Source organism: Anopheles darlingi, chromosome 2, assembly GCF_943734745.1.
Source record: "Anopheles darlingi chromosome 2, idAnoDarlMG_H_01, whole genome shotgun sequence".
NCBI lineage: Eukaryota > Metazoa > Arthropoda > Insecta > Diptera > Culicidae > Anopheles > Anopheles darlingi.
The window spans coordinates 40,249,403-40,271,044 of NC_064874.1; the positions used below are offsets into that span (position 1 = coordinate 40,249,403).

General features: G+C 47.0%; 4 protein-coding genes across 7 annotated transcripts in view; 3 read left to right on the forward strand and 1 right to left on the reverse strand.

Annotated features, from left to right (window-relative positions):
- The window catches only part of LOC125949303 (facilitated trehalose transporter Tret1-like), a 6,146-nt gene extending 5,679 nt beyond the window's left edge, over positions 1-467 (forward strand). For all 4 annotated transcript variants that reach the window (XM_049676225.1, XM_049676224.1, XM_049676226.1 and 1 more), the window contains one exon: positions 1-467. This exon is cut by the window's left edge and continues 425 nt beyond it. The gene's annotated coding sequence lies outside the window, so the exon portion shown is untranslated.
- A 1,196-nt stretch (positions 468-1,663) lies between these two features.
- LOC125949349 (beta-1,3-glucan-binding protein-like) lies at positions 1,664-3,386 on the forward strand. Its single transcript, XM_049676314.1, has 4 exons — positions 1,664-1,865; positions 1,932-2,026; positions 2,111-2,265; positions 2,343-3,386. Exons 1-4 carry the CDS (start codon positions 1,709-1,711, stop codon positions 3,148-3,150), a joined length of 1,215 nt encoding a protein of 404 aa, XP_049532271.1. The 5' UTR covers positions 1,664-1,708; the 3' UTR covers positions 3,151-3,386.
- Positions 3,387-5,541: 2,155 nt separating this feature from the next.
- Positions 5,542-7,244, forward strand: LOC125949351 (beta-1,3-glucan-binding protein-like). The gene is made up of 3 exons (XM_049676317.1): positions 5,542-5,940; positions 6,025-6,179; positions 6,360-7,244. The coding sequence occupies exons 1-3, from the start codon at positions 5,668-5,670 to the stop codon at positions 7,135-7,137; spliced, it is 1,206 nt and encodes a 401-aa protein (XP_049532274.1). The 5' UTR covers positions 5,542-5,667; the 3' UTR covers positions 7,138-7,244.
- A 5,535-nt stretch (positions 7,245-12,779) lies between these two features.
- Positions 12,780-13,432, reverse strand: LOC125949434 (ctenidin-1-like). Its single transcript, XM_049676440.1, has one exon. The coding sequence runs from the start codon at positions 13,369-13,371 to the stop codon at positions 12,832-12,834; it is 540 nt and encodes a 179-aa protein (XP_049532397.1). The 5' UTR covers positions 13,372-13,432; the 3' UTR covers positions 12,780-12,831.
- Positions 13,433-21,642: the final 8,210 nt, after the last annotated feature.

Consider the following 21,642-nt stretch of genomic DNA (forward strand, 5'->3'; position numbering starts at 1 on the left):
TAATTATCGCAATGCTTACCGTAGTAAGGAGTCTCAGAAGCAGGGAGAGAGAGAGAGAAGAGTTAGAGTATGATCGTGATAGCAGGTGGAAACAGTTACCGAACAGGAGCAGCAGCACGACTGAGGAGTGACTGAAAATTGAAAAAATGTCTTCCAACGTGAACGTCCGTTAAGAAAATGAAGCAAAAACGCAGTACCTTTATGTGAAACCAAACGATGCGCAGGAGCAATAACATACGTTAATACGAGGCTATCTCAAATTAGGATAGAAAAGCTGAAAAGACTAGCGAAGGGCCCGGGAGAACTCAGACTGGCCACAACGCACCCAGGGCGTGTGCGTTGGATAAAGGACCAAGGATTGGATGGTTTTAAAGAAACATATTTTTTCCTAATGTAACAGACTAGCTTCTAAGTGATCCTCTGTACAACGAAGATATGAATATATACCATTTTTTGGATTTACACTAGCTGCACTTTCTACACGGCATTTTTGTTTGAGTTCTAGTTCTTCGGATATCTAATGTCGTTATAGACGCTTGATACGAAGCGCCATACTGTGCACATATGGGTCTCCGTGCGGGGTGGCACGAGCTAGAAACGTGATTTATCTACTGTATACTGTGGAAGCTTATCAGCAATTAGAGAGTATGATAAGTCGGTTGTGTGAGACAATCAAACGTTTTCGCTCGATGGGTGGCATCCTCGCCGAGCTAATGGATGCTTATTTGCTTTCGTTCTTATCGAGCCGTACCACTTGGACGCTTATTCCGGTTCACGAATTCAATGTGAACCTAAACTGCTTGATGAATTCTCACCTTATGCGAAGGAGCGTTAAACCTGAACTGTTGAAATGATGGTAAGTTTGTGAAGCAGCTTTTTAATGTACAGCTCAACGCGGTTCACACGCTTGACACGCTTGCAAACTGTTGTGTAAGTTAGCTGAAAGCCTGCTGCTGATGCACTAGCCGTAATCAAATGCCGATCAGCTGCACCGGTGCAGTGCCACCACCCAGGGCGTCATGAATGCTGTGATGTACACCGCCCCTGGGAGCATAGTTTTTCATTAGATACGCTGCTTATCACGTACCTTCCGATCCATCCGATCTGTCCCAACCCTGTGACCAGTGTGCTGCTGAAATGTTGTGCAAAACGTTCCGGTTTTGTTTTCCTCACCAACAGCAACCAGCAACCATCACTGAACCTCCATCTAGGTTTCGATTTCACAATAGCATCAACAGCACGGCGCAGCGACAGTTGACATGACAGACAGAAGATTAGATCTCTCTACTACCATCCCCCCACTCACGAAGGGCATTACACACCCCGCGACAACGGTTGACCGTGTGGATGGTTCGCTGGCGTGCGCCGTCGTCACGCGTCCGCTCCAACTTTCACACCGAGCTGACTTCCGAGTTCCGCGGGGCACATGCTTTATTGCGGTGCATATAATGCACTAAGGCTACCACCGACCCGATGATCGATGCTGACTGGCCACCGGTAAATCAATGCCCGGCGTACATAATTATGCTGTAAATCTAAGCACGGTCCAGAGATTCATTTCCCACATGGCACGTGGCATGCAGCCGGTTTCGGTACGCGGTTCGCGCTATATAAGACTTGCAAGCGAGGTGTCCATAGTGACAGTTCTTTCCGGTTCCGGGCCCCGTGGAGTGTTCTGGGAGTACGCTGCCAACATACAGGGATCACGATGTGTTGCACGGTGCTGAAATGTGTTAGCCTCCGGTTGGGACTAGTTGGGCTTTGGTTGGCCGTGGCCAGCGTTGCGTACGCTGGAAAGACCAGTTCCAGTTCTAAATGTCAGGAGAAATCGTTGACAACGGCCAGTGGTATTAAGGCGCCATCAGGTGGGTATCAGAGCTCGTGTGTGTGTACTCGTGTGCTCCGATTTTAATGATGTTCCGGCTGGCCAGGTCCCTTCTGCCCGGGTGATTTGATTTTCGAGGACACATTCGATGGTTTCGATTTGGATACCTGGCAACATGAGAATACACTCGCCGGGAATGGGGTTAGTAATCACGCGAACCGAACGGTGCCAGACGCCTGTAATTGACTTCCGATCCCGGCCCCCGGCGGCGGGTTTTACTTCTAGGACGCGGAGTTCCAGTGGTTCACCAACAATCGCTCGAATTCGTTCGTGAAGGAAGGCAATCTTTTCATCAAACCTACGCTCACCGTGGATGAGTTCGGTGAACCGTTCCTTCGCTCCGGTGTGCTGAACGTGCACGGTGGTTCACCGGCCGATCAGTAAGAAGCACAACGACAGGGAGATCCCGCCCGTAGGTGTTGCGTCATATCGAACTCCGTCTACTTCTCGTTTGCAGATGTACCAAACAGTCACCCGATGGTTGCGAGCGGCATGGAACGCACGGTCAGACATTGAATCCGGTCAAGAGCGCCAGCATCAGGACGGTGGATTCGTTCGCGTTCCGGTACGGGAAGGTGGAGGTCAGTGCGAAACTGCCGGCCGGTGACTGGTTGTGGCCGGCGGTTTGGTTTCTACCGAAGGTGAGCGCCTACGGACGTTGGCCGGCTTCCGGGGAGATTGATCTGCTCGAATCGAAGGGCAACCGGGATCTCATCAAGAACGGTATCAACGTAGGCATCGAACAGGTAACGTCGGCCCTCAAATTTGGCCCGAATGCTGCCTACCGTAGCACGGCCGAGCTTCAGCAGCAACCCGGCAGTACCAGCTTCACGCGTAACTCCGAATCCGGTAAGGGCTACCAGACCGGGTTCCACCGGTACCAGATGGAGTGGACACCGGATCATATTACGTTCAGTATCAACGACATCGAGACGGGGACGGTGAAGGTGGGTACGGGGTTCTGGCAGAAGGGCAATTTCAACATTAGCGCCCCGGGATTGGATAATCCGTGGCGTTACGGTAGCATTATGGCACCGTTCGATCAGGAGTTTTACTGCAAGATATCGCTAGCGGTCGGTGGGGCCGATTATTTCTCCGACGATGACATCAATCCGACCCGGAAACCCTGGCAAAATGGAGCACCGCACGCGATGACGGATTTCTGGAACGGTAAGAATGATTGGCTGCCGACGTGGAATGTGGACGAGGCGGAATCGAAGGATGGTGCGATGCAGGTGGATTATGTGCGGGTTTGGGCCCTTTGAGCGGGAATCGGTGGCACTCGTTTGCGATTCCCCCAGTGCGGCAGATTAGTCGAGTGTGTTAGATACAGGAGGGCTTCAGTAGTACGAATAGTATTTGATTGGTTTCCATCAAATAATAATCCGGACAACTGGTGATAGTGTCAAGTTCCATAGTCTGGCTCTATTTGTTTTTTGTTAAATTGTGTTTATTGAATAATTTAATAAACGGGATTTGCACAATCATTGGTTTAAATGGATATTACTATTCGCTTCTCCTTTTAAATATCAGTTGTCTATTTTGTTAGTCTGTTATGGGTCTTTCTATCTTCGAGATGGTATGTATAAATTTAGGTGATTTATAATGTTTTTACTTCCATTTTCTCTCGCTGCTCTATTTTCTATCACTATCCCGACTATGTACAGGTGACTAAAACTATTCTGCTGACTGTTAAGCTATGTACTTAGTTAGTTATTGGGCAGAACAGTTGAATTGGGTTCTAGTTTAGCTATTAGTGCAAACTTTCTTATCCTCTGTCCTGGCTGTATGCATGCATATGCTTTATCTCAAGCTTTTTAGTATAGGAAAGGCTATCTTTATGGTTTGGATTTCTTCAACGAACAGTACAGTAATTTGATGTTAAGGATATTAGAGAGTGGATAAAGCTGGACAAAGAAGTGCTATAATGAAGCTTTTTAACATGTGTCAATTTGATATTATATGTATAATTTAAATTTTCTATAGAGGAAACCCTATAACTCCTTCATTAAAGTGTGTTTTAAATGTTGCACTTTTTTCCAGAGTGAGTACCACTGTTTGGAAGGCGCTGTTGATATGTTCCTCGTGAGATTGCCTCAACGTTTCCGGTATTAATGGCTCATGATTTTAATGTTATTAACAACTTAAAAAAATGGTAAAATTATTCTTTAGCTATTTGGATTATCTTGATCTATATTTAGCATTCTCATCAATATTTTGCATAGGTCGAATCCATCACGAACAATTACTTATTATGATCATTTCTTTATTTCTGATTAGACGTTACCAATTGGTTCCGGATTGAATGTAACGATATGTTGCGATATCCCTGCAGTATAATTACGAGCAAATTTACTGCTCCGAGAATTAAACGAAAAACCCCACGGAGGCACTGCGCGTAAAGCATTCTCACGAATGCTGCTGATGCTGCATCGTTTATCGTTCAGTTGGTGCAGTTCGATGATCTTCCCCCGGGTCCGGACCAACGGGGGGCATCATCAAAGATTGGGAGACTGGTTTCGTTGGTGTCCACGGGGACTGCGCTGCTGCGTTTCGACAGTGATATCGCAATGATGGAACCTGTTTTGCCAACACACTCTCCACCCCAAAGCCCACCCTCATGCAAACGGCGTTCGTGCCAAATGGAACGACGGAACTTGATGCTACAGGTAGAATGGGGCTACATAAACGAGGGAGTACTGTTTGCGGTGCGGGTTTGCAAGCGATTGTAGTGTACCGTCTGCCAGTTGGGGATTCCCAAATGATTTGGGAAGTTCGGTCGATTATGGTCTATTAGGCAAACGGTCTATTAGGCATGCCGCTGGTGACTCACCGGGCCTTCGGGTATCGGCTCGATTATGGTCCGAGACGACACGGGCGTTGAAATCGTGGACCGTATCGAACCGTTTACGTCGTCTGCACCACCACCCATACCAGCCAGCGCCAGTAGTACATTAGCTGTATTGACTTAGAACACACCAGACCGAAAGACAAAGAAGACGAACCGAACTCGGATGAAAGTGAGAGAGAGAGAGAGAGAGAGAGACAAGCAGAAACAATGAAAACAATGCTGCGTGACGCCGGCTTCGTGATTCGCGGCGCACCTGATAGCGATCAGTGAATCCCATGATGGGTTGTTTGAAAAGCGTTTGTGTTTTACTAACTGAAGCTAAATATGTTCTCACCAGCTCATTCCGTGCTGATGACACCTGCAGTTCTACTGCAGATGCAGAGGGCAGAGTCGTGCCGTTGTCATGTAACTCGCAGTTATCATTGAATATCTTAATTATTAACTATCGGCTACAATGTAAAAGCTTCAAATGATCTGATGAATATTCGAATATGTAGACTTAAACATCGATCGCTCAGAATGTAGAACAAACTTTCCCAAAAAAACGGAAAGGTAAAATGTGTTACTTTCAGAACCCTGTAAGAACCCCGTTTGGTGTTCCGAATGTTCGTTACAATCCTACCAACCCCCGCTGTACCCTGCCCAATTATCAATCAGTCTGGGCGGGATGGGAACAAACACCACCGAACTGAACAACCAGTTTGTTGTCGTCCGGCACATCAGTAACGGGCACGCGATCACCCGTTCAGAACGCCACCGACCCGGAGGCTTATAAAGCATCATCAATCGCACGGCACGGAACTCAGTATCGGTGAAGCCGTCACCGGGTCTGGTAGAATTGTTCGCGCGTGTCGTTGTCGTCATTTTTGCGTTAAGAACCGGAACCTGTTGTGCTCATCAGGTGCGCAGAAGCAGAAGCAGAAGCAGAAGAATGAAGAGTTTGAGCGTCGAATTGCTCGTCGTCGTGTCGTTTTTCGTCGTGGTGGGTGCATTTGCTGATCGACACTCGGGGGGCAATCGATGGGGGAACGATCAGCATAAGCGGAATACGGACACGAACTGCGTCAAATCGGTCACAACGGCGAGCGGCAACCTGGTCGAGCGGGGCCGTACCTTTTGCAGCGGTGAACTGATCTTTGAGGATAACTTTGATTTCCTCGACTTTGAGAAATGGTCCCACGAGAACACGCTGGCTGGTGGTGGTGTAAGTACGGCCGCCGGTTGGGGGAAACGATGAAGAACTGATTGTGGATTAATGGTTGGCGGCGGTTGATTTCCATTCCAACAGAACTGGGAGTTCCAGTGGTACACCAACAACCGATCGAACTCGTTCGCCGAGGATGGTGTGCTAAACATTCGGCCGACCCTAACGGCCGATCAGTTCGGGCTCGACTTTATGACATCTGGTACGCTAAGTCTGCAGGGCAACTTCCCGACCGATCAGTAAGTATATAGTGACATTGATAACCTTTGGGCCGTGAGAGAAGATCCGGTTCTGGGACCGTGATGATTCTCACTCTTATCGCTGAAGCTTTCTTCTTTCTCTTTCTCTCTGTCTCACACACACACACTATGTCCCGTTCGTTGTCCAAAAAATTAACGCTCCTATCACGGTTCTTACAGCTGCACCAATGACGCGTTCTACGGTTGCGTTCGGGTTGGCAATCAGCAGCACATCGTGAACCCGGTCAAGAGTGCCCGCATCCGGACGATCGAATCATTCAACTTCAAGTACGGCCGAGCGGAGGTTCGTGCCAAGCTACCGGCCGGTGATTGGTTGTGGCCAGCCATTTGGTTGCTGCCAAAGCGCAACGCTTACGGTAGTTGGCCAGCTTCGGGCGAGATGGATCTGATGGAATCGCGGGGCAATGAGAAGCTAACGCTCGATGGTACGCAGATCGGAACGCGTCAGGTCGGCCAGACGCTACACTTTGGACCAAGTCCATCGTATAACGGTTACCAGAAGGCGACACTCACGAAGAATGCGCTGCCGGGCCAGGAGTACAACAAAGACTTTAACACGTACGGATTTGTCTGGACACCGGATAATATCACGGTCAGCGTGAATGGGGAGGATCTGGCGACGATCGGTGGTGACTTTTGGAAGCTCGGTGAATTCGATCGTCACGGACCGATGGAAAATCCGTGGCGCCACGGTACACGCATGGCACCGTTCGATCAGGAGTTTCACTTCATCATTAACCTGGCGGTCGGTGGGGTTGCTTTCTTCCCCGATGCGGCCACCAACGAGGGTGGCAAACCGTGGACGAATAACTCGCCGCAGGCGGCCACCGATTTCTGGAACGGTCGCAACCAGTGGCTGCCGACGTGGAATCTCGACAAGGATGGTGGGAAATCGGCATCGCTGCTGGTAGATTACGTTAAGGTGTGGGCCCTTTGAAACCGAGGGCAATCATGTTGGCATGTGTCCCGCTTGGTGGATATTTGATATTTGAAGGAATGTTGCTAGGAATAAATCATCTGCTCTCTGACGAGGCGTTAACAGTATGTTTTGTTTTCATTTTTAGATAGTCTTTGGGTAATTTAAAAAAATTTCAAACATGTTTTAGCATGTGTTTAGGTTTTCTTTATATTTAATTATGGCTTATTATAAAGCCTGTACGAGTTAAAATCCTGTCACAAATTTTTAATTTCTGCAGTGTATTCTGCAGCTGCAGCGTAGTGGTTAGTTTGCAACTTTGTTGACAGCATTTGAATCGTAATAGTTTGTTTGTTTAATGATAAAAAAATGTCAAGATTGAAGGACACCTACATAAATTAGAACACGAAAGGGGAAATAAAATCTGCACCTTCACTTTGAAGACTTGACGATTGACGAACGATTTGACTGAAGGAAAAATCACAAAATTCTCAATATTTCCAAACTCAGCTCGAAAGACCGTGTTTCGAGATTCCACCAAAAATTCACAATGGAAAACATTACAGATCGGATGAAGATCATATCAACCCAACACAATTCCTAGTCAATGATAAAGCTTAAAAATTCATATATAAAACAAATACAAATACAACAAGTGATTTGCATCGACATTTCTCCATTAAGCAAATAAAAAACCTACAAAATGAGACCTTTCGTTTCTGTTTACGTCATTTTGTTCCTCTGAGAATGATCTATTCTGCATGGCCAGATTGTAACTGGTACAGCCTTTAATAGCTAGTCAATTGAGCCGGTGGTCACCGTATAATAAGGGGGCTAGTGAAGCAGCTGCATGTAAATCACTATCATGCTATTAACTTAGTCTTATCTATCTATGGAAAAGCGTTTGCTTTAGATGGCTTCATCCAGTGCTTTTCTATTACTTATGTAGAGAAAATCTCCAAATCCGGAATGCAATCTCCAATAATTGGCCGAGCGATAGTGTGGCCCAGCATCCCGCGTGACAAACAACTCGGCCAATGATGGTCGGCATCCCGTAACAAACAACTGCATATGATGGCCTGCTTATAACCGCTGCCAGCTTCTGACCGACGCTCTATTTACCACGATTATTAGGTTTTCCCCGTGTTTGTCAACATCTTCTGCAAACATAATTAAACATTCCACCCCGAAGGCCATCAGGCCTGGACGTTGCCAGGAGAGTGATCGGACAAACAAAAAGGAGGCTGTGTGCACTCGATTGGCTTTCTTCCGGGGCGGCGACCACATCGATAGTTACGGTTGCTAGGCGCCGATATTGACGGATTATGGTGCAACAGTTTTAATAATTAATGTTCTCCCTGTTTACGCCGCCATCAGCTGTCAAGTGCGTCAATCAGGTAGGGACCACGGTCGCTAATTGAGCGGACATGATGAGTGAGCTTGGTTGGTTTTGGTTGCAAAAACCTGTCCACTCCGTTCTTCGGTTTAAAGTATGCCAGCAGCCCAGCTTCCCACAACAGTTTCGACACTTAATTATCTGTAACGAAGCTAGCCCAATTAATTAGCGAAACCACATTGTTTTAGCCTTGCCGGCGCGGTGCGGTATAGTATTTTTAATGCTATCGAACTCGCTCCACTTTGCTCGAGTGTCTATATGCAAATTAATAGCTTTTGATTTAATTGATCAATCAAACGGTAGTGCTTATGATTACGCGCTGTGCTATTTTCATCGTTTTGGATGAAGGGTGTCGTTACATGTTTTGGAAAGAGATTTTCCCGCAATACACTTCGAAGGAGTCTTTTGGGAGCTTCGCGTAGACTATGATTTGGCATTACAAAACATAGACACACACGCACACACACAGTGTTCTTCATCAGCCGTGCGACCGTGCGATGGGAGGGTTGCACATCATCAATAACTGATAAAGCCATGGGCGGGCGACAGTTCCGCGCCAGGGAAGAAAATCGCATTTTTCTGCTGCCCCCGGTGCGGCCCACACCGTGACGTGCCTTTCCGCTGGATTATCCACCGGAGTGACCGGGGAACGCCGAGTAACGTCGTTTGTGTGTGTGACGCAGCATCATCCGCCCATCGCGGAGTGTCTTATTCCGTCGACAACGACAAGCACCGCCGTCGACGACGACGCTAACTGCCATTGGCTTGATGGATAGTCCGACTCTCTTCTGGCCTCGCCTGATGCTCTGGAACGCGGCGCAATATTGAAAAAGTTTTCCAATAAACTTATCCAAAAGCTTGCTGCTTGCCACCGTCGCCGTCGCCGTCGCCGTCATCGTCGTGTGGCATCGCGTGGGGGGATGCCACGCATCGATGGGGTAATGGGTCCATTTCTTTCTTCCGCCCATGCTCTGATGCTCGAAAGTTTTCGTTTACTTTCGTCAACGATAAACTAAAACGATACTTCCGCACGCTATTCGCAGTGCTTGTGTTGGTTGGTGATGGTGTAACTCTTTATTTGATACGTCGGTGGCCTCATGCCATCCTCCGGAAAGGAACGTCGTGTCGATCGGTAGTCAGTTGGTGGTAAACGGTTTTTGGGCGAAAAGAGAGTGCCCGAGGGAGGTCTGTTTGATTTATTAATCAGTTTCGTTTTTTTTTTTCGCTGGAAAAGGAATTCGAATTCGGATAGCGAAGACGATGATCGAACCAACCGATCATTAATCGTAGGACGACTTCCAGCATTTTCACTTTCGCGAATGTTTTTCATACGCGAGGTGATGTCAGTAGTTTTGGGATCAAAATTTGGTGCTATTTTCGTATATTATTCACTCATGAACTTACAATACATCTTATCCCGGTATGCGATTGTTAGAAGTAGTCAGGAGAGGTTGTCGGTCAAAAAGCTTCCGGTCGGACAAATAAAGAACACTTCTAACACACAAATCATTTCGTGTTTGGATAGAACTGATTCTTTCTGGTAAACTACTTAATTTATTTGTCGTTTGGGTCATTATTGTGTGACTTATTGAAGTTTTAGTAACGGAACTTCACTACTTCAAAAGAAAGGATAAAAAGGTGGCAATTCCGTGTCCTTATCATTAGGATTTTGACGGTGTTTTTGGAGACATAAAAACTATTTACGAAAAATAATGTTGAGAGAAAAGTAATGGTACCTACAGGAAAATCAACAATTATTCTGATTTTAAACTCTGCTCCACCAAATAAGGCAGTTATCGGCGAAAAAACAATCTGGTCCTAAAGTACAAAAATAGCTATGCTAAAACAATAATAACTCACACAATAATGCTACGAATCACATAAAAATGTGACAATACACCTAAAAGTGTCTGTTCTATCAGATTTTTGTGTTAAAAGTGACCATCATATGTCAGACCACAAACTTATTGAGCGATGAGTTAAGGGGGGGCTTTGGTTATTTCAGGTTCAAAAAAGCCTTATTTTTGGCGATTTTTAGTGCAGAAACCATTCAACTTAATTTTTACAAGTGAATGTCAAATTAAACTACAACTTTTCAAGAATATTTGGTTCTATTTTGGGGAAGATTTGATCAAAACTACGTTCATGGCATCCAATCGAGAAAGGCAATTTTGCAAAAATGTACTTTTTGCGGTGCCCATCGTAGCTACGTGCTGGGTCATCTGAAACATACAAATGGGTATTTTTTTTTGTTAGATTATAAGTTTATCCAGGTAGCCCCGTCAAGTTTTTGTTAAATTTCCTATTTTTCGATTTTTGGCAGATTTTTAAAGTTGAAAAAGTGTTACTTTTTTCGATGTTGCCTCAAAAAACGAGTTTTATATAATTAAAAGAATTATCAAAAAAAAAGTATCAACAATTTTAACAAAAACTTGACGGGGCTACCTGGCAAATAGTGTGCAGATTAAGTGTTCAAAATTTGAAATCGATCGGACCAGTAGTTTTTATGCTACGATGGGCACCGACTTTGAAAACGCAGGTTTTGGGAATCGTGATTCAAAGTTGCGAGATGCGTTAAGCCTTGTATGAAACTCTGTTTTTCAAAAATCAATATCTTTGTCAGTTTTGCTTCGATTGATCCCAAAACTTTACACAATACTCTTGAAAGGATAAGCAGTCATATAAAATTATAAAAAGGAAATGCGAAGAATTAAAATAAAATACCGAAGCCCCCCCTTAAGTGCGCATGCAGCTAACACTGAATAAGCTGTTTTTTTAACCAACCTTTGAGGAATAATCACAAACCACAAGGTTTGTTAGGAACAGTTCAGTCGATGTTGCCAATTTAAGCTATCAGCAATTTATTATAGATAAATTCTTCGAAAGCAATCCATCTCCTGATCAGTATCAGTTCAAGAATGATCGAGATGGGTCGTCTCCGTTTTATGCTATTTTTGCAATTTCTGCGGCCCCGACAGTCACTCCCGGAGGGGGTGGTATGTTGGGTGGCATTTGTTGGGAGCAACCGCACCATCGCTTCAATCAAATACCACTTTCGACCGGTTTATTCTTGCGGTGCGATTTTTAAAGCAACCGGGGCGCGTAGGAGCGCCGAATGCTTAAGTTTCAATTAGACAGGGGCGCATTGTTTGCCGAAAGTTAATGTTGTTTTTCGCCGAAAGGCCTTTCTGCATGCCTCGCGCGGAAGCAGCCCTGACTGAGGGAAATTTGTTGCATTACTTTTCAATTGGTACCGCGATTGGTTGAGGAATGTTTTGTGATGGAGTGATGGTGTTCTTAGTAGAACCGTGAACCTGAGCCGACAATGAATAGTAACATTTTATCGTTTGCTATTCTGGAGCAGCCACGCTCCAGCACTTTGGAATACTTTGTACTTAGCTTTTATGGTACAATGGTTTGATGCATTCCCGTTCCCACTCCCGGTATTGTGAAGGCGGTGCGTTGTTTTGAGGTTGAAAGAAACTGTTTGTTCTGGATGTTTGAGGGCTGGATGGGTTGAGGGCTGATAAAACGATTCCTGTGGAGTACATTTTAATTCGAATGCTGAAAGATGGCCGCTCGAAATCGGGGAAACAATTCGGTACCATAACTAGCCGCTCATACTGTTAATTTCGGTTAATTTTCGTTTTACGAGATTCAATAAATTCGTTTCACATTGGACATAGGCCTGCATCAGGATAAGAGTAGCCGCTTGAGTGGCAGCGAGGCTTGTCTCATTGTGTACCTTTCACTGTCACTGTAAAGTGGATATTCTACCGCTGGATTGTTTTATGTACACATTAAGTTTTGAACAAGCGAACTGAAGAAGTGACCGCGAGGCCTCGCAAGATGGCGACGGAACGCTGTGTCACCGCTGCTGGTAATAAATCTTTCCCGTTAATTACCTAACGCTGTAACGCCTTTCCGCTGTTGTTGTCGTTGTTTGCGACCGATGGCTCAACGTCTTCCTGCATCCATTACACACAATTTACACGGCCTGCTGCCACTGCTGACATCACGCAACGCAACCACCGAGCAAGGGGCGCACAAATTCGAACAAACAAAAAGATCCGGTTTATCGAGCAAACTTTTCGCGAATCTTTCCACATTGTTACACGAAAAGTGTACCCCAATGTGAAACAAATAGTTTTATTTGGCATAATAAATTAACACTTTAGATGAATGATAATACTGGTCACATACTGCTAGGAACTGCGAGCAGCATAAGCGTCGGCAGCTAACCGTTTTGCTCTTAGCCGCCGTGATGGAGAAAAAGAGAGGTGGTATCCAGAGCCAGAGCAAATAGCTAAGGTTTAAGTTTAGCCAAAGAATCCGTTGCTGAAACCGGAACCGTAGCCGTACTGGTATCCGTTGGCGTATCCACCGTAGGGTCCACCGAAGGGGCCACCACCGTAGCCACCGTACGGTCCACCGAATCCTCCGTAAGGTCCACCAAATCCACCATACGGTCCATCGAATCCTCCGTAGTGTCCACCGTAATGGCCACCGTAGTGTCCACCGTAATGGCCACCGTAATGGCCACCGTAGTGTCCACCGTAATGGCCACCGTAGTCGTACGGATCGAAGCCTCCACCGAATCCACCTCCGATCAGTCCAACGCCGATGCCGATACCACCGAAACCGAGATGTCGCTTGTTGCGATCCGCTTCCGGATCACCGGCTACGGCTGGCACATCCGCCGCCGCCGCGGCTTTAGCTTCCACTGCGTCCAGTCGAGTGGAAAGAGGTTTTGAGGCCGGTGCTGCTACCGCGGAACCTGCGTTCTGGATCGGAATCGCCAGCGTTACGGCTACCATGCACGCCACTAGCAGCACAAACACCCTTAGTCGGAACACCATTGCTGAATGCTTCACAAGAACGAGGAACGGTTCTTCGATTCCGTTGTCGCGGTCGATTGGTTCTTTTGCGTCTACACCAAGGCTTCCTAGTGCCGGGCTTCTTTATATACACAGTTCACGCAGTTTGCGCGCGCGAAATTTCTAACCCCTGCTCGCCCCCGAAAGCTAGCGGGAAGTTCATCTCCCCTCTTGGCGCTCGATGACATTGACATTTTTTGGCCGTTCGCTCAACCGCGGATCCCCGGGACCGGAGTGTCGCTGTCATCACGAATCGATTGGCGGCGCATCGGTTGGCCATCGGGGAGCTTGACGTCGGTACTGGTTGGCCTTGGATCATGCAGAGATGCGCGACGGCGATCGCAGGTCGCACGAACCCCTCGCGCGGGTCCGGTAGGTTCAGTGACTGTTGAAGTGAAGTGTGAAGTTGGCTCTCCAACTTCCTCAAACGGGCTCGCATGCTGCTTCTCACGTGCCACTGGAAACCAGTTTGAATCGTCTTTAGTTCCGGTACGGGGCTGAGCTAAGGAACAGCGACGCGACAAAATGACGAAAAGACGAACAACACGGAACAAGCGATAAAGATGAAGAGTTCCTCTCGATTCGGTTTTGTTTTCGGTTCGGTTATCGGAGTGACCGCAAACCCCCCCGAACCGGTTCCTAGCGGACTGATACCGACCGATCATCGGTGTAGCAACTGTATTTTCGTCACAGAACCGTTGCTTTCAACCGGCAACTGGCCCCGGCACCGGCAGTTGTTTACCTTCTGGCCATCCATTTGGAATTCCGATCCGAAATGGATTTTTTAGCAAAACAAACCGCGGCATCGACCGTGGTGCTAGTGGGATTCGGCGCCTGTGGTCGATATGCGCTGATCTGTCGGGTTGAGGCGAGCTCAAATATTGTCCTAAAAGCCGAAAGTCTGATCGCCCCGTAAATAGTTCATCTCAAGCGGAAATGCTAACGAACTCGAGCGAAACCAGGAAGTCGGCGGAGCTCGAGAAAAGAAAGGAAAAATCCATTCTAGGGGGTTAGGCATTAATAAAGTCAATAAACTTTCCACGTTTTTTTCTGCCAAATTTTGAATGATAGTGCGCTAAAAAAATGTCCAATTACAGGTCATACTTTTTATTAGAACCTAAGAAAGGATTTTTCTCTAACTGTCGTAAAAACGGTTGTAAGCAATAGATACCTAATGTTGTAAATTGATTATTTCATATAAAACTAGTGGTGCATGCCCTCCAACATCTAAATGTAAATTATTAATTCGAGTCTCAGACTTTAATTCTTTAATGTGATACTGGTAGCCGTAACAGAGGATGATATGGACCGTAAAACCGTGTGGTCAACATCGAAAGAAATACCTGAGCTATTGAATTATTAAGAATTTTGGTCCATAATACCGCAAAACCACTGAAGGGCAACGCGCGATGGTTTCATCTGCATATTCAAGACCATAATTTGTTCAAAACGAATCATATCGAACAAATGTAAAATGATGCTTTAATTTGATTTTATTTGGTAAAACTATTTCGTTGCGTTAATTTAAATTGAGAAACAAATGAATCTTTACCATCATTTTCAAAAGTTTTCCTTTGCCTAACCCTGTATCATCCAGTTTGATTCCAAAGCACATAACTCATCCAATGCCGATGGATATAAGCCCTAAGCATTTCCAAATGTGTCCATCTAAGTCATTTGAAGTGCCCAGGAACGCAGGAATACTAATGTGCGAGATACTCTTTGTTTATGTTGTGGACAAAGCGAAACACTCGATCTCGGAACTCGAGAACAACGGGTCCAAAGGGTCCGTTGCATGCATGCCACCGGCAATAACATTGGCGTGTATGTGGCAGCCCTTTCGAGTCCCAATGGTGTGTCACTTCCGAAAAACACGCTCGCACAATACACACAAACAGTGGACGGTCGCCCCTTCGTGCAAACGAGAACACAAGAGCGGATACGATGCGGCGATGTACTATCTAAACACTCAAACAAACTTAATCACAGTTTCCGATGAGTTGTCTGAGCCGATGTGAGGTACCGTTCCTTGCTTACCGAGACACATCATTACGCACCCGTTGACCGGGTTGACCCACAATGCCATACTCCTTTTTTCCCCCTTTTTCTCTAAAGCCGGGGATGAATCTCATCGAGCCATATTTGATGTCCCTTAGGAGCGGCAGAAGGTCCGAAAAACTGGAAAAAAGGGAACATACATTTTCTCACACATTTCTACCCAGCATTCGCTTCACCGCTGCTTCTACTTGGGGGATTTCGCATGTTTGCGAATCGACTCGGTAACATGCTCTCAGCTCCGGCCATCAGCAATGGTATCCAACCGGTTGAAGATCACTCATCGGCACTCGCCAGTGCCAGTGTGCCAATGAGCCGTGAAATCAAAAAGTTAAACTAGAACGCACCGGACCCCTCTGTGGCCCCTGGTTTAGGGGTTTACTCGGTTTCCAAAAAATAGGCCCACAGAACAGAGGAAGGTCAACCAGGTTGTAGGTAGAAGGGTATTCGGACCATAAAGCAAAAGGAGCTTCGGGCCATACTTCACATTGATCGTTCGAGGGATAACCTTTTCTGGGGTTGATTAGAATTTTTGGGTTTAATCAATCGGTTTTTTTTTGGTAGGATCGGTTCCGTACCATCAACTCAATGGGGCTTTTAAAATGTCTTTGTTAAAAAAAAGGGGACACGGAACCGAACAGAGAGCGTCTGTGTGTGTGTGCACAAGTGTGCAATGTGGACACTCGTGGCAGGGGGGAAGCAGTCAGATTTACGTCCCGGCTACGAAAAAGTACAAGCGGATTGTTTACGGTTACTTAGGTGCAGCTCGTTAGACGCCTAACGCCTCGCCTGACGGCGGTATAAATTGACTTCTTTGCGTTTGTGTGTGTGTGTGTGCGAGTTGAGGTTTAAGAGGAGCTTAGGGTCTGCACCATCACTAGCTAGTGAGACCTCTTTCTGCATCGCACTCGCTTCGAGAAGGGAACAGGAGGATTAGGATGGACTTTATGGGAGATAAGTTGAAGTGTTGAACTCCTCAATACTCGTAACAACACTATCGGAAACGAGTGCAGAACACCCTTTGCCTCTGCTTTGGCTGCCTTAGTGGACATTGCAGTCACCGGATAGTGATGTACACTAACACACTCATACACTCCGGATGACTCCCGGGTGTACACAGTCTAATGGATTCCTGCTGCGTGAAGCACAGGAAGGGAAGTGTCTTGTGTGCTAGTGGCTAGTGGCTTCTCGACATCTCGCCAGACGACATCACGACGGACCGGTAGCATCGAAACCCCGGGTGATGGTCCCCTGCTGCTGCTGGCAAACGGGATCCGGCCAAACGGAAAGGGGTTAGTTGTCTTCGTGTACGCCTTCTCGAGTGTCACCACGCTCGGTGTGGTAAGACAATGTCAAACCAACCTCCGGTAGCCTACACAGACAGGCCAGAACAGAAGAGCCGCCGCCGTGTCCATGTCACGCGTAACGCCACGCCAAGCTGCCCGGCCTGCTGCCTGCTGAGCTGGCCAGAGAAACTGGAGCTGGAAGGAACTCATCGTAAATTCAAATTTTAAAGCTTGCTGCTACATCAATAGCAGCGTCCAGCTGGCCCGCTGGTTGCCTTCCGGTTGCGGGGATGTTGGGTTGTGTGGTAGTCTTCACTGTCTTCACGCTGGCAGAAGGATGGCTTGTTGCTCTAATAGTTTCCCCGCTAGACCTCTCCATCCACTTCGAGCATCATTCGCCGGTAGCTTCCTCCGTCAAGTGAGGTTCAGGCACCTTCCGCGAGGATATCAATAATGGTCAAGGTGGCTTCTCGCACTCTCTCTCTCTCTCTCTCTCTCTCTCTCTCTTTTTATCTCTCTCTTTCTCGCTGGCACAACACCGGCGTACAGAATTCCATAGCAACGGAACGGAAAGGCGTTTCCGTGAAAGGCATCGCCTGCTTGGAGTCTGGAGGATGGAGGTTGTGTCGTAAATCAAAGAATAGTTTAAAGCTCCTTTCGCTCTCCCCCCGTAGAATACTTCCGGAACTAGGGGTGTCCTCTCTTCACTACCGCCTCCCTCCCTGCACCCTTGTTTACCTGCCAAATGGCGAAGTGTATTCATAAATCTTGGCCAGCGCGCCATATAAATAATCCAACCATCGGGACGAAAAGGGCACGGGCAATGGGCTTCGAAGTACACGCCCGGTGCGTTCCGTCACGTTGCTGCCACGTTCCGACACCGGCAGCATCTCAGCGTTCGCCTTTTTTTTGCTCTCTCTCTCTCCCTTCTCCCAAGAGCGGCCAGCCTAGTGGCCGTAACTCAACATTCTCGTCCCGTCGTTGGGTCGGTGGTTAATTTAAGGATTACTCCCGGTGTGCCCCAACGGTGGCGGCTACCGCTTAGACAATGAATGCAAATGCGAACCAAATGCGGTGGCCAGGGCCGGCCGGTGAGTGCAGAGGAGGGGGGGGGGTGGTCCGCACGACGAATGACTGGTCGGTCCCGGTCGGTCCCGGGAATGGAATGGAATGCTGTTTGCATAAATCATATGGTTTTGAAGTTAATTGAAACAGATTCGAGTCGAAGGCTCGAAGGTATGGAAACACCTCCGGGTCCGGGGCCTGGTTTCCGGAACTGAAGGTCATTTAGATTTGGTGCAAACCCTCGGGGTCGTCGGGTGTGTGCGAAGGAAGGTACTTCAAAGACGCTTACGCACGTTCGAACTCCCGGGAACCCTCCATTGATCGGAGCCAGTAACCACAAGAAGGGATCGTTACCAAGGGAAATTTCAAACTGTGTTGTCGTCTTACACCGCCCTGTGGTCCATTTGCATTTTGAGGGGTGGGGAGGCCATTTTATGGCATCGAAGGGGTGACGATCTTGAAATCGGAAGAATTTAATGTGAGAACTTTATGGCGTAAAAGTAAGTGTCGGCTGTGAGTGTTTGTGTATCTAAAATGCTTTAATTTTTATTTTTGATGGATTTGAAATAATCGTTCTTGGCTACCTTTACCATGCTCTATTTGCTTGATTGAAACAATGAACAGTTTAGTAAAAGAAACGAAACTTAATTTGTGGACGGTATCAACTGAGGAGCGAAAAGATGCTGTCATCTGCATCGGAAGTCTTTCAGCGGTCGTAAACTGTAAACTTTTGTGATGATGATGGACACGCAGCAAAACGTAAACTAAGTGTTGAAAGGAGAAAAAAAGGACAAAGCGAGAATCGCTTCGGGATAACTGATGAACTTGATGGTCGAAAGTATAACAACCTCTGTTGGACCAATGACAATGAGTGAGCAAAACAGGATCATAAATTACGGAGAAGTTTTAATTAAAATCTTTAATCTAAACAATGACAACGTGTATTATACCACCGGAGAATGTGGTTGAAAAATGTGCTAAACATTGATACGCAAAACCTTGCTGCTGGCACATTATTTTGTGCCGAATTTTGCACATTAAAGCTAAACAAACCGAAAAGCCCCGACAGTGTGTGGGTGTTATTGGAAACATAATGATAACTAAACATGTTGTTATCGTGTACAACATGATTTTTTCGTGTACCCCTTGTTTAGTTACCATTATGTTCGTAATAAAAGAAGCACAAGGGCTTAGTAGTGGTTTCGGGAGAGTAAAGCCGACTCCGAAAGCCCTGAAAGTGGTGCGTCCCGAAATTACCATGTCACACCTGTCACACCACCCACTGTAATCGACACTTTCGCAGCGGGGGGGCCGGGGGTTTTCCAAACTTTCCATTGGCTGCCCTTTCGCGCCTGTTAGCCATTAGTTAAAAATTTAATTTTAAGTTAGCTTCATCGGCGGATCATGGGGGGCTTGGCAATCGGGGGGAGGGGAAAGTTTCCTGATAGTTGGGCTTGTTATGGCATGCCGGGGCCTTACTGTGGGGGTCCGAAAAAAAAATTTATCCAAAAAAAGAAAAACGCCGTCGGTTCTACCCGTTAAATTGAGATCCTCTCTTCAAGCCCCGGGAGGTCCGGGTAGCGAGCAGGTGCCATCCCCGAGAAGGACCACTCATAAATTGGTTCCTGATAAGGGTTCAATTACACGGCGTGCGCGCACACATACACACACACGTGCGGTGATGTGGAACCTGACGATGACAACGATCGCCTTTATCGCCCGTGCCGTACCCACCTGGCCTGGTTGAGAGCCGTTTGGAACAAGTCAAATCGGAATGGTGAGGATTTTCAGTTTTCCTTTTCTTTTTTCTCTTCCCGGCCCCTGAAAGCTGACTTTATTTGGTGGAAAATACAGGCCACGATAGTCCACCGTTGGAGTCCGGACTTTATGTGATTTGAAAGGACGTCGTCGAAGCTGATGGTCGAACCGGCCGGTCAACCCATGTCTTCCGATCATTATCGCTATTTTGTGATTTCCAATACGGACGTACGGACGATGATGATGATGCTGATGATGATAAGGATGATGATGGTGCAACGAATGTTTCAAAATTGCTGATATGAAGATAGAACGAACGAGGACCGTAGCTCTATCCCCGCCTTCTCTGAAAATTGACATCAAACGCTCCGCTTACTGAGATTGGTCTCGTTGCCGATGCGATATTAGGTTGAGTGAGATTGGCTATCCCGTATCGCCATTTTGTGAACATCCGTTACCATTTTTACTCCCGTTTACTGTACGGTGCACTCATAATTTAGTCTTTTTTTTCTCTTTTCCCTCCTCGGGTTAGCATACTTATTTGGTCTTCTTCTTCCTTCCCGGTTGCATCGACCGGTTGCAGTTGCGTTCCGTTCCGTTCCGTTTTCGTTCCGTTTTTGATTAAGCGCTCCAGTGTACTCCCAACGGTACGGTCCCCCTTTGGCGCCGCCGGTCGGAAAATGAGTTGCAATTTCTCACTCTTCAATCCATTTCCCAGCGGTACACGCGGTGTGCATACATTTTAATTCAAAGTTTTCTAAACGACTGTTATCAACTAGCTCTCTTCTCCCCCTGGGAAGGGGGGGAAAAGCACCCGATCCGGGTTGATGAAAATTTTTCTTTCTCTACGTTCTGCCACCACCACCACCAGTGCATGCCACGGATGCTAATTCGCTCGTTCGAGTTCGCTCTTCACCGGTGAACGTTGCGATAGTTTTTCTCTCCTTTGGGGAGGGAGGAAGATGATGGTTTTACTTCTGCAAGCACTCCGCTCCGATCTCTTCCGTTCATTCGGCGCAATTTGAAATTCATAAAATGGAAATTTTCCGAAAAAAAAGGGAAAGGAAAATGTCAATCCAAACGATCAGACATTAATCACTTCTGTGAGCCTCTGTCGGGACACTTCTTTCGGGCTTCTGTTAATCCGCATTTACCTGCATATCGATCAATCGGTTTTGTGCTTCTCCGGCTCCGGCTATCCGGCTATCAGCCAGCCATTAGAAACAAATTTGTAAATTTTTACTCCCGCTGCTCATCGCTGCTTCCGCGAACGTGACTCGCCCGAAAAAGGGATCTTACTCCGTCGGCGATACGTCTCGATTATCGATTGGTGGATGACAATTTTGCCGCTGCGCCGGGGCAGACCTTCGACACGACTCTGGCGTGTCTAGCGATTAGCCCGGCACACAAGTTCGCGGCAGTGTCTCTCTCTCTCTCTTTTTCTGATCTGCAACTCATCTATACCGTTCCATCTTGGCATCCATCAATCAAGCAGCTATCAGCGTAATGATTCGATACAATCTTGACGTTGGACCGGCTGCGAAGACGTGGCATCAATTATTTGCTGCGACTGAAAAGTATTTGTTCCTCACTCGCCCCGCCTCACAGACACAGGCGGAAAACGGAAAACGGTAGGAAGTGGAGGCTTTGGATTCGAGAATTAGAGATGAGGGACTTGTAAATGCCCGGACCGTTGATTAGACACGATCTCACAAGCGGAAGCGCACAGGGCAAGGGGAGCGAGAGAGAGACAAAGATTTCGCTCCACTTCGACGACGACGATGATTTCCCAGCCGTCAAATTTGAATATCCGGGGCACCTGTAGCAATGGCGCCCATCACGCTGTACGCAACAGGCGGACAAGCGATAGCGAGGCATTGATGGTGGTGGTGGTGGTGGTGGTGAGAGGGTTTTCTGTGTGAAAAATGGGCACCAAAATAGGAGATTGATTGACGAACGTTCGCGTTCGCGGAGTGGGTGCGATGGGTAAAAGAAGACGCTGTAGCGACGTTAAGACAGAGCTTTCCAATTGTTTGAACGTTGGTTGGGCTCCTGTTCGAACCAGGTTTGTAAGTGGGAGTTTTAAAGC